Source organism: Loxodonta africana, chromosome 6, assembly GCF_030014295.1.
Source record: "Loxodonta africana isolate mLoxAfr1 chromosome 6, mLoxAfr1.hap2, whole genome shotgun sequence".
NCBI classification, from domain to species: Eukaryota; Metazoa; Chordata; class Mammalia; order Proboscidea; family Elephantidae; genus Loxodonta; species Loxodonta africana.
Genome location: NC_087347.1, coordinates 9093941 through 9109465, shown reverse-complemented (window position 1 = coordinate 9109465; position 15525 = coordinate 9093941). Strand labels below are relative to the sequence as shown.

Here is a 15525-nt window from a genome sequence, read left to right as displayed (position 1 = left end):
GTGGACAGCGTCGAGAGACCGAAGAAAGAGGTGGGCAACTCTAGTGTGGCAGAAAGAACTTTTATTAGGAAGACTTACAAAAGATGCAGTCCCTGGCAGCCGAAGGACCAGAGCATATCTACACAACAAGTAAGGAGTGTGGGGTGGAGGCGCTCAAGGACAAAAGTAGCTATGGCCAGGGAGTTATACAAGACTGCCTTAGCATGGTCACATGACAGGGGCTTGGAAAACAGCAGTGAACTAAAGGAAAGAATGAGGGCAACCATGCTCAACCTTGCAAAGCCTATTTCCCCCTTTACTGAATAATAGTTCATTCTGTTGATAGTGCTACGTTTTATTTATCTACTCATCAGTTGACGGACATTTGGTTTGTTTTCACTTTTGGGCTATTTTGAGTAATGCTGCTATGAACATTTGTGTATGTTTTTGTGTGGACATATATTTTCAGTTCTCTTGGGCGTGTATCTAGGAGTGGAATGCTGGGCTGTATGGTAACTATATATTTAATCATCTGAGGGAATGTCAGATTGTTTTCCAAAGTGGCTGCACCATTTTTTTATTGTGGTAAAACACATACAAAATTTACCATTTAACTGTTATAAAGTGAACAATTCAGTGGCATTCAGTACATTCACATTTTTGTGCAACTATCACCTTTATTTACTTGTAGGACATTTTTCTCACCCCAAAGCGGAAACCTTATGCCCTTTAAGCAGTCACTCCCCACTCCCTTTCTCCCTCCCCTGACAAACACTAACGTGCTTTCTGTCTCCATGGATTTGCCCATTCTGTATATTTCATATAAATGGAATCATGCAATATGCGGCCTAAAATGTCTGGTGTCTTTCACTTCTACTCCGACACACACACAGGGCTGCCGTGAGTCAAAGTCAACTTGACTGCATCTGATTTTTTTTGTTTTTCTTTTAGTTAGCATACTGTTTTCAAGGTTTGTCTATGTTGTAGCATGTATCATAACTTTATTTCCTTTTACTGCTGAGTAATATTCCATTTTATGCATAGACCACATTTTGTTTATCCATTCATCTCTTGGAGCCCAGGTGGCACAGTGGTTAAGAGTTTGGCTGTTAACCAAAGGGTTGGCAGTTTGAATACACCAGCCGCTCCTTAGAAACTCTATGGGGCAGCTCTCTGTCCTGTAGGGTCACTATGAGTCAGAATCGGCTCAAATGCAACAGATTTTTTTTTTTTTTTTTGGTTATACATCTCCTGGTGGGCATTTGAAGTGTTTCCACATTTTGGCTTATGAATATAGTTGCTATGAGCATTTGTGTACAAGTTCTTGGTTGAACACTTATTTTTAACTCTTGCGTATATAACCAGGAATGGAATTGCTGGGTAATATGGTATTTCTATGTTTAGCCTTCTGAGAAACCATCAAACTTTTACATAATGCTGTACCATATTATAGTCCCATCCACAGTTTTTGAGGGTTCCAATTTCTCCACATCCTTGCTTGCAACATTTGTTATTTTCCACTTTAAAAAATTATTATTATAAGGGTCCTAGTGGGTGTGAAGTGGTATCTCATTGTGGTTTTGATTTGCATTTCTAATGACTAAAGAGTTTGAGCATCTTTTCATGAGCTTCTTGGCCATTTGTATATCTTCTTTGGAGAAATGCCTACTCAAGTTTTTGCCCACTTTTTTTTTTATTGGATTGTTGGTCTTTTGATTGTTAAGTTGTGGAAGTCCTTTGTATATTCTAGTACAAGTCCTTTACCAGGTATATGATATATATTTTTTCCCATTATGTGGGTTGTCTTTTCACTCTCTGATAGTGCCCTCTGATGAGCAAAAGCTTTTAATCTTTTGCTGATCTTCCTCCTTTCTGTCCTTTTCCCACTTCTGAAAATCAGTCACACCTGGTCCTGTTTATTCCCAGGCAGCCATATCCAGGCCCCCTAGTCACAGGCTCCCCCCTGTGCAGAGAGAGCTGCAGAGGAGGGGCCTGGGCCAGGGCAGGAAGGGTGGAAGCACATCTTCTTGTGTTCCTGAAAAATGCACAGTGGAAACACCAGAACCAAACCCGAGACTCCTACCTGCACATCAGGGTCTCTGCCATTTCAACTCCAAAGACCAGTTGCCATTGCGTCAATTTTGACTCATAGTGACCCTATAAGACAGAATAAAACTCCTCCATAGGGTTTCCAAGGCTGTGATCTTTTCAGAAGCAGACTGCCAAATATTTCTCCCAAGAAGTGGCTGGTAGATTTGAACCGCTGACCTTTTGGTTAACAGCCAAACATTTAACCATTGCACCATCAGGGCTCCTTCAACTTCACGTAAGCTTCTCTTTTAGGCACAAATCCCTAGACAAAAGGACAAATATTAACTTTGGGAGTATCAAAAATGCTGATGTCCTCCCTTCCCACTGACTTTCCTGCTCTGTTGGTTTCTGTTCAGTCACTTCTGACCCATGGTGTCCCCACATGGGCAGAGTAGAGGGGCTCCATAGGGTTTCCAGGCTGTGGCCCTTCAGTAGCACATCACTAGGCCTTTCTTCTCAGGCAACTCTGGGTGGGTTGAAACTTCCTATTATCTGGCTAGGAGTTGAACACTTAATCATTTGCACTACCCAGGGACTACTTCTGTAAAGATTAAAGCCAAAAAAACCCTCTGGAGCTCAGTTCTACTCTGTAACACATGGGATCTCTGTGAGTTGAAATCTAGTCAACAACAACTAAGAACAACAGAGGGTATTTCTGTGAGGAATAGATTTGGTTACAGGTAACAAAAATCCTACCAACAGCAATGCCCTACTCAAGACGAGTGAGGGTTGGAACTTCTATCCGGCTCCTTCATCCACTCCTCCTCCCTCGGCCCACCTTTCAATCCCGCCATCACTCTAATCCCAGAACTTGAGGTGGACGATTCCACTGCATAGTCTTGAATCTATGAAGATAACTCTTTCTTTCCACTCTGAGAAATGTTGGTAAGAAAGTTGATACACACTGATAGCTGTTCACATGTGGACATGACTGATGAGGTGGAAACTGGGGAGCTCAGATGTAGCTCAGCATTAGGCCTCCGGAAGCCTTCCCAGCATTTTGTCAAACTGTCACCCTGCGTCTTTGAAGAGGGAGAGGCAGATAGGTGGAGACAAAGAGAGAAAGAAACCCTGAAGCTCAGGCACAAGCTGATAAGGGACCTCACTGTCCCAAGTTAGCTCTGTGCTTAGAAAGTGTTAAATACGAGTTTTGATTTCTTTCATATCAAAGGGCAAAATTCAGAGCAAGGGAGATGTAGTTCAGGGAGATTGCTAGGAAGCCTGTGACTTAGTCGGTGTAAATGATTCTTCTGCACGATTAATATTTTACTTTAATCCTTTCCAACATGGCCTTCCTTCTGCAAGCATTTCAGAGGGCTTCTGCTGGGGCTTTCTTGTTAGCACTTTGGGGTGTGATTGGAGGCGAGAAGCTGCTGGTTGTTCCTCAGGATGGAAGCCACTGGCTTAGTATGAAGGAGATAGTTGAGCTTCTCAGCGAGAGGGGACACGACATTGTGGTGTTGGTGCCGGAAGTCAATTTGCTTCTGAGGGAATCCAAATACTACACGAGAAAACTCTATCCAGTGCCGTACCCCCAGAAAGAGCTGAAGGACCGTTTCTACTCTTTTGGTAACAGCCACTTTATTGAGAGATCTTTCCTGAGTGCTCCTCAGGCAGAGTATAGGAATATAAAGATTATTGGTGACATGTACTTCACCAACTGCCAGAGCCTCCTGAAGAACTCGGAAACCCTGCAATTCCTCAGGGAGAGTAAGTTCGATGCCCTTTTCACAGACCCGGCCTTGATCTGTGCCGTGATCCTGGCTGAGTACCTGGGCCTGCCCTCTGTGTACCTCTTCCGGGGCTTCCCTTATGTCCTGGAGTACGCGATCAGTGGAAGCCCAAACCCCGTGTCCTACATTCCCAGGTACTATACTCAGTTTTCCAGTAAGATGACTTTCTGCCAAAGGGTGGCCAACTTCCTCGTTAATTTGTTGGAGACCCCTCTATTTTACCTTCTGTTTTTGAGGTACCAAGACCTTGCCTCAAATCTCCTCAAGAGAGATGTGGACTTAGTCACATTATATCAGAATGTCTCCATATGTCTGTTAAGATACGATTTTGTATTTGAGTACCCCAGGCCAGTCATGCCCAACATGGTCTTCGTTGGAGGGACCAACTGCAAGAAGAGGGGACGCCTAGCTCAGGTTGGTGGTTTTTCCTATTTTTGATTACCCTGTTTCTTAGAAAGTAGAAAGAAATCATTCATATGTGCTCTGTTTCCCCTTACTCAGTCAGCTCTCCAGCCCATCTGGGGGGCTGCCTGAAGAAATGGCGGTCTTCTTTTCGACAAACGGGAAAGGGGCTCGAGATGGGGAGTGGTATGATATCTATGGCTGAGATGATGCAGAGGATTTGAATGAAGACAGGCCTGATGTTGGGTTATCTGGGAAGAGACTCAGAGTCACAGAATGAGCCTTTCATCCTGTTGAGGAGATAGAGGAGAAGGCTTGCCCAAGGGGCCAAGAGCTGGGAGGACAGAGCAAGTTAAAACCCATTCTTGCAACTCTGTCCCATGGATTTTCCCTGGGCCCTAAGCCAGGAATCAACAAACTACAGCCTGTGGGCCAAATCTGGCCAGAGGCCTGGTTTGAATGACCCAGATCTAAGAATGGTTTTTACATTTTTAAAGGGATGTTAAGCAACAACCACAAACTATATGACAGAGACGAATGTGGTCTGCAACACCTGCATAGTTATTATTTGGCTCTTTGGAGAAAAAGTTTGCTGACCCCTGACCTAGAGTTCCCAGAGTAACTTTGGAAGATGAAAATCTGTGTGTGTATTTGAATATTTACAATTATGAAAGCTTCAGACCACTCCCTGTCTTTAATGCCAGAATTCTCTTTTTTGATACATTTTTTACCACAGAAAAAGCCTCAGATAGGCTCCAAACACCATGAACAGTCTTTTTTAACACCTGCTAATTTGTTTGTTAACAAGCTGGACAATTGGCTGGAACTACTCTATAAAGAGAGGGGCAGAGATAATGAGCAGAACTGGACTGGTTCCAAGAAGCAAGGGGTGTGAAATAGAAGTATCCTATGTCAGGAAAGGAAGGAGCCCTGGTCTTGCAGTGGTTAGGCACTTGACTGCTAAGTGAAAGATTGGCAATTGGAACCCACCTGTTGCTCTGTAGTCTTGGAAACTCTATGGGACAGTTCCACTCTGTCCTGTGTGTAAGCTCTGAGATGGAATTGACTCAATGAGAATAGGTTTGGTTTTGGGTTTGTCAGAAAAATTCAGTTAAAGAAGTTAAAAAGCGGAAGTGTCATAAGAAACATTTTACATTAGAAGGAAAGAAATATCATTTCTGGTACCTTGGTACCATTCATCTTATTTTTGAAAACAAAAGAAAAAAGCCCTGCTCGGTAATGAATGTCTTTGTGAGATTAAAATCCCTATTATATCTTGTTAATTAAGAGAAATCATCTTCAACACTTATGAGATATCTATCTATCTATACCTATATCTACTGGAAACCCTGGTGGCATAGTGGCTAAGAGCTACATCTGCTAGCCAAAAGGTCAGTAGTTCGAATACACCACGCACTCCTTGGGAACTCTATGTGGCAGTTCTAGTCTGTACTATAGGGTCGCTATGAATTGGAATTGACTCGACAGCAACAGGTTATGTCTACTCTATCTCTGTGTCTATATATACAGTTGATGTTCATTACTCACAGATTTCATATTTGAAAATTTACCTACCAGCTAAAATATATTCATAACCCCCAAGTGAATTTTCTTGCCACCTTTGTGGTCATTTGCAGATGTGCCCAGCGTGGTGAAAACTTTGAATTACCTGATGTGCACATTCCCAGCCAATGACAAAGTGACGCTCTCCTTTTTTTTTCCCAACCCTCCTCCTGTAAACAAGTGTCCTTTTGGCTGTCTATTTAGTGCCATGTGTTTTGCATGTTTGTGCTCTTTGTTGGCGGTTTTACTTTTTTAAATGGCCCCAGTTGTAGTGCTGAAGTGTTTTTAGGTAAGCTTCATTCAGGCATGAGGCATAGCACTATTGGCCATGAGTTCAATGGTAATGAACAAAGGAGATCTATCAAATACGGTTTCTTTAAACAGAAACACACTAAAACAAGGTTGTGCATCGATCAGTTGATGAAAATGTGTGACCAGAGCCTTGTAGAAACCTAGCACTGTATTTCCCCTTGGAGCAATGTTTCAGTGAAACCATTGAGAGCTGGGACTCAATGGGACTGCCTTGTTTTTCTGGGTCTTACAAGTTTTCTACCTTTGATGGGGTGCAGCTACCCCTTTTCTATCACTCTCTACTAATGGAAAATATTTGAAATCGCCTTCTCTGACAGGTTTATGCCTTACAGAGTGTCTCAGGTACCTAGTGCTGCTGTAACAGAAGTAACACCAGTGGATGACTTTAACAAAGAGAAATTTATTCTTTCAAAGTTTAGGAATATAGAAGTTCAAATTCAGGACACCAGCTCCAGGGGAAGGCTTTCTCTCTCTCTTAGCTCTGTGGCAAGATCCATGTCATCAATCTTCCCCTGGTCTGGGATCATGTCAGTGCAGGTACCCTGGGTCCAAAGGACATGCTCTGCTCCTGGCTCTGCATTCTTGGTGGTAGGAGGTCCCCCTCATCTCCTCTTCATTCTCTCTTTGTATCTGAAAAGAGATTAACTCAAGATAGAACCTAATCCTGTAGATTGAGTCCTGCCTCATTAATGTAACTGCCTCTGAGCCTGCCTTATAACATCATAAAACCCATTGCCGTGGAGGTGATTCTGACTCACAGTGATCCATTAGGACAGAGTGGAACGGCCCCATAGAGTTTCCAAGGAGCGGCTGATGGATTTGAACTGCTGACCTTTTGGTTTGCAGCTGAATGTTTATCCACTGTGTCACCAAGGCTCCCATTAACATCATAGTGGTTAGGATTTACCACACAAAGCAAAATTACATAAGATCACAAAATGGTGGACAACTAAAACATACTGGTAATTACGGCCTAGCCAAGTTGACACATATTTCAGGGGGACACAATTCAATTCATAACTCATAGGTTCTGGCTTTTGCAGTTTTTATTGTGTTTATATATATATACATCCATAAACATATATATATGCCCGGTGGTGCACTGGTTAAGCTAACTGAAAGTTTGGCAGTTGAACCCACCTAGGGCCTTCATGGCAGAAGAGACCTGGTGATCTGTTCCCACAAAAATTACAACCTATGATATCCTGTGTGGCAGATCTACTCTGCAACATGAGGTCACCATGAGTCAAAAATTGACTCACTAGCACCTAACAACGTCCACAATAGATACAGAGATAGAGAGGTCAGTGAGGGGTATTCAATCATATTGAAAAACCAGACTGTAGTGATTGCACTTTATCTGGAGCTTACCTGCATTTGTACCTTAATTTTCATCCCAACGTGTCCCTGTAGAGAGGATTCTGTATTACAACATGTAATTATTAAGTTGTACTTGTAATTATTAGGAATTAAATGACAGTCATCAGAACCTAATTTCTTTGGTCAGTCAAACTGTTCCAACACTACGAAGAAAATGTGCAAAGCCTTTCAAAGACCATAGCTTGGTGGACATTCCTTGCATGATGCTGTGACCAGATATTAGGGAAGACTCTTCTGGTGGGCCCTCCTTGGGAAGATACAGTGACCACTTCCCTCATGCCCATGTGAAAGGCCCTCTGACCACAGCCCACCTGCCTCCTTTCCCAGGGGGTCTTGGCCACTTGGGCCTCCCTGGTTGTTTCTGGGAGCCCTTGCACCTGCTCACAGACCATTTGGCAGCTGTTCTCCCCCCTGTGTCTGAGGGGCCTATGGAGAAGCCACTCACTGCCTGGCTAGTGGTTCCCACTGTGGGATCTCAGAGTCTTAGTTGTGGGGGCAGCACAGATGTTCTGAAGATACTTATCCGGCCCTGCCAAGGGCCTCCTCTCCAGCCCTGTGTCCCCTTTGCCAATTGGCCCCAAAACCATTCTGCCACTGCCTCGTCAATCTTTCTGTCTATTTTCTGGTCCTGACTTCTCCCCAGCATCCCATTCAGTATCTCCTGGAAAGAGCTTTTATCTATAGGCCCTGTCCCCCTGCCCACTATAGGGTCATTGTGAGTCAGAATCGACTTGACGGCAATTGGTGACCTCTGTCCACAGCGGTTCAACTCCTGGCCAGGGGCCCGAGAGTTGAGTCATCCTTCTTGTTTTCTTGGTTGAGTTCTGTCTTCCCCACGGTAACCTCATTTCCTATTGGGAGCCTCAGGCCTCAAACATCCTCATTTTAGAAGAGTACTGAGCTTTACATTTCATTATTAGAAGGACCATTAGGGTTTTTTTTTCTCAGAACAAAAGAATTTGATGATGAGGCCTAGTCTCTTCCACTTGCAATGCAGGGAACTGCTCAAGGTTTTCAAAGGACTCTCTCCGTTGGGAGTGCACAGGCCTTGGAGCCAGATTCTGGCTGAATCACACTCCAGGAACAAGTACATTCTCTCTGCCCAGCCTGCTCTCTGGGAGGGGACGATGAGAACTCAGCCTGAGCCTAAGCAATGGCAGGAGGGGCCAGGTTTCCCCTCGCCTGCTGGCCCCGGACTTCCCCTTGTCCCCATTATATTACAGCACAGGATAAGAGCTAAGAGTTGGATTTGAACCCAGCTGTGTGGAGGCTGGGGCACGTAGCACAAGTCTGAGCGTACATTTCTCCAGCTGTGTAATGGAGACTCTCAACAGTCCTGGTGCAAGTTGGGTAAGATCAGGTTCACGGAAAAAACACTTTGAAAGCTGTAGATGCAACACCAATATGATGGGGCTATTTTAGGGTGGAATAATAGGATGGAAGCCCTCAGACATAGTTTAGTCCAGCTTTCTCATTAAATGAGTAAGCAAATGGAAGCAGTTGAATGAACTGCCTGTGGCCACAGGCAAGCCCAGGGCAGAGGAGGAGAGAACCCACTCCCTTTCTCCCTCCCATCCTAAGCTCATGTGTTTGCTCTGCACTATTTGTCCCATTATACAAGCCCTGGAAGAAAGCAGCAACAAGTAGGGAAGAGGAGTCCATGGATGTGACCAGCCTTCTCCCAGCCATGGGGTCTTGGGCCTCAGTTTCCTTATCTGTACAATGGAGCTGATGAAGTCTGCCTTCCACCTAAGAGAGCTGTTTGAGCATCAGATGAAGCAACAAAGAGCATGTGAAAGTGCATTGCAGACAGTTGGGACCAAATCTGCCCTATCTTTTTCTTCCTTGGAGCCAGCTCAATATAGGCTGGAATTTTCTCTCTCTGAGTTTTCTCTTTATGATAAAAAACACCCTAGATTTCATGCAACGTTCTTTACAGAGCAGTTTTCAGAAACCTGTTGCTATGGAGTTGATTCCTACTCATAGTGAACCTATAGGACAGAGTAGACTTGCTCTCAAAGTTTCCAAGGCTGTAATCTTTACGGAAGCAGATTGGTACATCTTCCTTCTGTAGAGCAACTGGTAGCTTCAACCTACCAACCACTGAGTTAGCAGTGAAGTGCTTGACCACCGTGCCACCAGGACTCCTTAGTTTTCAGAAAACTAGGTCCTAATTCCTCAAGGTTAGCCTTTCTATTTTTGTTCCCTCCTCTTGTGTTCCAGAATCATCTAGGTCAGTGATTCCCAACTGGGGGTGATTTTCCCCCCAGGAGGCAATGTCTGAAGACATTTCTGGTGTTACAGTTAGGGCTTGCTACTGTCAACTAGTAGGTAGAGGCCAGGGATGCTGCCAAACATCCTACAATGACTAGGACATACCCTTCCCCTGCAGTAATGAGTTCTCCTTCCCCAAAGATGTCAATACTGCTGAAGTTGAGAAATCCTGATCTAAACAAATTCCAGGTGAACATCAGCGACTTCTCTCCACCAGGGCTTCCAGCTTGGTGATGGGGGAGGTGGGTAGCAAGGGTCCTGTGTCCACCTCTGAGCTCATCTTATTTCCCTAGAGACTGAAATCCCAACATTTATGGTTGAGCTGAAAGTTGAGCTGTGGGCAAGTCAGGAGAAAAAAACCTCAAAATGCCAAGTCAGTCTTAATAGGCACTTAAAAAAAAAAATACAACTTAAGCCAGTGTCTACAATGCCTTTAATGTGTTGCTTTTGTTTTAAAACTGTGTATTTATCTTTATGATTGGTTACCTTGGAGATTACCAACATGTGGAACATTTTGGCAGTGGTGTTTCTCTTAGTGAGTAATTATCTAAATTATGGCTAACTGCTAGGGTGATCAGGGTTAAAAAAAAAAGGTATTTAATAATTTAATATGAGTATCAAAAAACTGGAACTTGGTTGATTAATAACTTATGTGATTCTATGAGAATGATACGTTTTTAAGTCATTTAAGACCCTGGTCACTATCAGATGGATGACTGGTTCTAATGTCACCAGATGGATAACTGGGCACTACTGCAAATGTCTTTACCATGCTATTTCAAATCTTAGAAGACTGACTGGGTGGAAGGATGGATTTAAAGAGGAATCAGTTGGCATAGGCAAGGACTCAAGTTAAGGAACAGGTGAGTCTACAGAGGCCTCAACAGTTTCTTCAAAATACATGGCATATTGTTTATGAGTAGTGGGAGTGCTTCAGTACAGAACTGGGTAATGCCAGAAAAGAACATTTAATCAGGAAAAAGAAAATGGTAACAAAAAAGAATACAACTAGCCTAGTTTTTACAAGAGATACCATTGGATAACCAACTGAAAATGCCAAACCAATCATCAGGGCTGCTAGCATCTTCTATATGGAGCCAGGTAGCATTCGGTCAAATTTTCTTTATGCCCTGTTCTACTCTTCCAGTGGTAGTTACCCAGGTGCAACAAGAAGTGGCACATACTCCTCCTTCTTGTGCTAAAAGAAAGTCAAGAACTATTCTTTGGTCTTAAACTACTTTAACTGAAGACACCAAGGATTCTTGTTGTGCTGCAAGGTTTCTGCAATGTTGTTAGCTAGCTATTCCATAGTGGCTGACATATTTTGGATGGCCCTTTTTAATTAGGCTAGTCTGACAAAGGAGAAGAATGATCTAAGAAATCTATATTCAAGGCTGTGGTATTTTCCTATTGGACCATAATATCCATAATTGTCTTTGATTCTTGTGTGATTCCTGACTAGGATATTTAAGTCATTAGCCCAATGTCTGCTTTTATCATAAAAGTGAATGTCTAAAGGAACTCCTAGAAGACTCAGGGTGCATTGACCCATCATGTTCCATCCATCTAAACAGGGTAATGCCCAAGTGTGAGGTTCATGGTTCGGTTTTGGTACACTTTCTGTAGGATAATCTGATCCTCCACATCAGAATACATATGCATCAGGAACACAAATCATGCCGTTCCTGGTATAGTTTGTGGGAAGGGAATGTTTTGATTAACTTGTTCAAGCCAGGGTTCTGTTACAGAGTTGTTACAAATGCACAACTGTCCATTTCTGAAGTTTTTTTTTTTTTTTAATTTTTTTGTTCCATTACATAGGGGGATAGATCTAGGGGTACCAAGCGAAGTATTTCTTAGGCAGTGAGGAAACTGAGAATAATCTAGGGACCTGTCTGTGTTTGAAATCTGAATAGGTAAGTTGACAAATAAGGTGACCTCTTTGGGTGCAAGTTGTAGAGCACTGCAAAACTCAGTCATATATTTTCAGTTGAGTTAAATTAAAGAACGGTATCTGAAGTTGCATTAACACTCCAGAAGGATACCAAAATCTGACACGTGTGGCTTGCTTAAAGATGATCTCAAGTTTGGTGGTAGTGGGAGGTATAGAATTATACTTTAGTATGGGGAAAAGGAGAAGCTAATGGATCCAAATTTTCATGTGAAGCTATTGGAGCAGGATGACAGATCCAACATTCAGTCATGTTACCAGCACAACTTACTGATTGTGCTAACTTCATGAAAGCATTTTCCTTCCATGTGTCAAAAATTTTTGAAAGCAGGAAAATAATACTTAAGAAGAACTCCATAATGTCAAAATGATAACTAGGATAATATATAAAAAAAAAAAAAAAAAACTAGTGCCATCGAGTCGTTTAAGGAATAATGCCAAAATGATAAAGCAAGGTGATTACAGAAAGAAAGGTTATGAGTATGAAGCTAATTGCAAAAATGTCAATAGTTTGCATGGAAACCAGCAATGGTAAAACTTGTTTAAGGAAATTTCAGCTCGATTAGGAGCCATGTTTTATACAGGCTTGATCCGGAGGTCTTGGAAAGAATTGTCCACTTCAGATGTCGTCTGTTTCTGATCTCGAGGTCATCAGAATTGGAGCTTGAGTCCTTCCATGGGTTGGACAGTCCAGGCAGAGTTCTTTTCAGCTGAGAGAGATGAATCCAGGTCTTGACCCCCTGTAATTTGGCAGCACAATTGTTTGTAAGAAATATCAAGTATAGCACTTTGCATCTAGGTTTGAGAGAGTCTTTCAATTGGTGTTTTTTCCACTAAACATACTATCCAGGTTGAATATTGTGTAAATGAGACATTTCTTGCTTTTGATTATTAAAAGCTTCTTTAACTTGTGTAAAGTGTTCATTAGAATATTGAATCAAAGATTTACTATATTGAAACAGATCAGACTGAATTAAAACTGATTGAGGGCAATTTGCCCAATATGGAAGAGCTATTGGTTGTCCAGTAATAATTTTATGAGGGGTCATTTTGTGAAGTCCAAATGAAGTAGTCCTTAAATTTAAAACCACCAGGGTCAACTTTTTTCCAAGGCAATTGTAGAGGTTTGGAAAGCTTGGCTAGTTAAGTTTTATTACACCATTAGTTCTTTCAACTAAACCAGAGGATTAAGGATGGTGAGGATAATGAAGTCTCTGAAAAATAGGGAAATTTTTGCATATCTCCTGTCTTAGTTATCTAGTGCTGCTAGAACAGAAATACCACGAGTGGATGTCTTTAACAACAATAAATTTATTTCTTCACAGTAAAGTAGGCTAAATGTCCAAATTCAGGGTGTCAGCTTCAAGGGAAGGCTGTGTCTTTCTGTTGGCCGTCTCATCAGTCTTCTCCTGGACTAGGAGCTTCTCTGCACAGGAACCTTGGGTCCAAAGGACACGCTCTGCTCCTGGCACTGCTTTCTTTGTGGCACCAGGTCCCCCATCTCTCTGCTTGATTCTTTCTTTTATATCTCAGGAGATTGCCTCAAGACACTATCCAATCTTGTAGATTGAGTCCTGCCTCACTAACACAACTGCCACCCATCCTCCCTCATTAACATCATGGGGGCAGGATTTGCAACATATAGGAAAATTACATAATACCGGGAAATATGGCCCAGCCAAATTGAGAGAGACATCTTTGGGGGGACATAATTCAATTCATGAGAACTCTTTAGTTATTCATCCAGTAAAATGGGTGCCTCTGTCACTACAAATGACTCTTGGGCCCCCTAGGTAGGAATAATATCCTTGAGAATTTTCTAAACTACAAAAGCAGCTTGATGACTGAGGAAAGCTTCCACCCAGTGAGAGAATTTGCAAATCATTACTAATACAAATCATTACTAGTACAAACTTGTAAGGATTCGAGGGTGGAAGCTGGATGAAATAAATCTGCCATTCAAGAATAGGTCCTGAAAGCAGAGGAAATCTCCCAGGTGGTGCTGTATAAGGTTTATTGGAATTAAATTGAGAACAAACAAGAAACTGGGAAGCCACTTGTTCAGCAAGCTTATAAAAGTGCTCTCACCAATATTTCTTTAAGATTTCTAGCATCTTATTGCTTCCCAAATGAATGTTCATATGCAATGCATCCAGTACAGAGGCTTGCCGGGATTTGGGATTTACTAAGTTCTCGTTGGGTTTCACCCATATCCCAGAGGTGGAGCACCAGAAACAATCATGTGGGGCTAATTTTTGATGTTCAGATAAATCCTTTAAAGCCACTCTTCCAAATCTAGAGGGATTTTCTATAAGCATATTAAAAGGTTGTCTGTCAACCAAAGCAGTGACCTGAGGTGAGGGACCGTACAGAGCTGTTAAAAGTTTTTGCAAAGCATTAACAGGATGGAAACAAAGGGGGAGTGTGATCTTCAAAACTGAGAAAAAAAGTGTTCTACCGTGGCAGAAAAACATCCACATCAATGGGATTCTAAAGCCCTGATTAGTTCATCTGCCATTATTCCTGTCTTATCATGGCAGCAATTTTGAACCATAGGGACATGCAAGCATTCCAGAAAATTGATTTTTTATTAGGCCTGATCCACAGTCTAGTGGTTGAATCCTGATGACAGCTGGCCTGCTCCCATTCTTTACTTTAATTTGTGAGTTTCATTGTTGGTGTTTATAAAGTGACTTTGAAATTTCTTTTGGGTCAGATTTTTATGGGCCACAGTTTACAGGTGCCATGATTGTTTTATTTTTATTAACTATCCCTCCTTTCCCTTATGCTCATGAGTGGAATCATCACAATCATGAAGGAGGGTGATGTTCTGAAAGGGTGATTGGAAAGCTGTTCTATCAGCCATGCTGTTTCCTTTAATTTCCTGTTTGTGGAACTGCTTTTGGTTGATAGGCTTGAATTTTAATTACACTGATCTCAGAGAGCAGCAAAAGGGCTTCCAGGAGGTCTGCTTCTAAAAGACCATTTTAAGTTGAACACCAGAAGACGTTAACAACCCTCTTTGTTTCCATAATTGCCAAAATCATGAGTAATTTCAAGAACATATTTAGATTCTATGTACATTGAGCATTCAGAAGCCAGTTTGCAATCCCTCTTGCAACATGCTGATTGGTTCAGCCTGTTGATCTGAAGTGGCTTCAGGAAGGGCACAACCTTTGAGGATCCTGGTGGTCATGGCATATCCTCCCTGGTAATGAGAGCTGATATGTTCAGGCTTTCAATATGACCCATGAAACAATAGAGGTAAATTGGTATTGATAATGGGGTTTCTTGTAAATCTTGCCTAGAAGACAAAAGCTGTTCAGTAAGATTCAATGAAAGTAATGGTGTGGGTTGTCATCATCATTAGGTGGAGGTAGAGGCAACGATGTAGCCAGATTCAGAGAGGCTACAGTATGTACCAGAATATTACAAGCTGCTAAAAGGAGCACATCACAAGAAGTCAGCTTATTAGCTGAGAGATGTGGAGTTAATGTTGAATTTAAAATGGCTGACACCACATAAGGGACATAAGTGTCAAGACAACTTACTAGAACTATATCTGCTATGGTCTCAAGTAGCCTAGCAGTTGCAGCAACCACTCTGAAGCAAGGTAGGTAGCCCCTAGAAACAGGGTCTAATTGAATGCCCTAATAACCGTGAGCCTCTGTGGTCTTCTGTGTTTTTGAGTGAGGACTTCTAAAGCATTCCCAGAAGTTTCTGGACAAAAAGTAGAAAGTATAAATTATAATTAGGAAGCCTTAGAGCAGAGGTAGTAATTAAAGCCCTGGTGGTGCAGTGGTTAAGAGCTCGGGTGCTAACCAATCCGTTGGCAGTTTG

General features: G+C 42.3%; 1 protein-coding gene across 1 annotated transcript; it reads left to right on the top strand.

Annotated features, from left to right (window-relative positions):
- Positions 1 to 3264: 3264 nt before the first annotated feature.
- Positions 3265 to 5948, top strand: LOC135231570 (UDP-glucuronosyltransferase 1-6-like). The gene has a single exon (XM_064287402.1). It carries the CDS (start codon positions 3357 to 3359, stop codon positions 4239 to 4241), a length of 885 nt encoding a protein of 294 aa, XP_064143472.1. The 5' UTR covers positions 3265 to 3356; the 3' UTR covers positions 4242 to 5948.
- The last annotated feature ends 9577 nt before the right edge of the window (positions 5949 to 15525 follow it).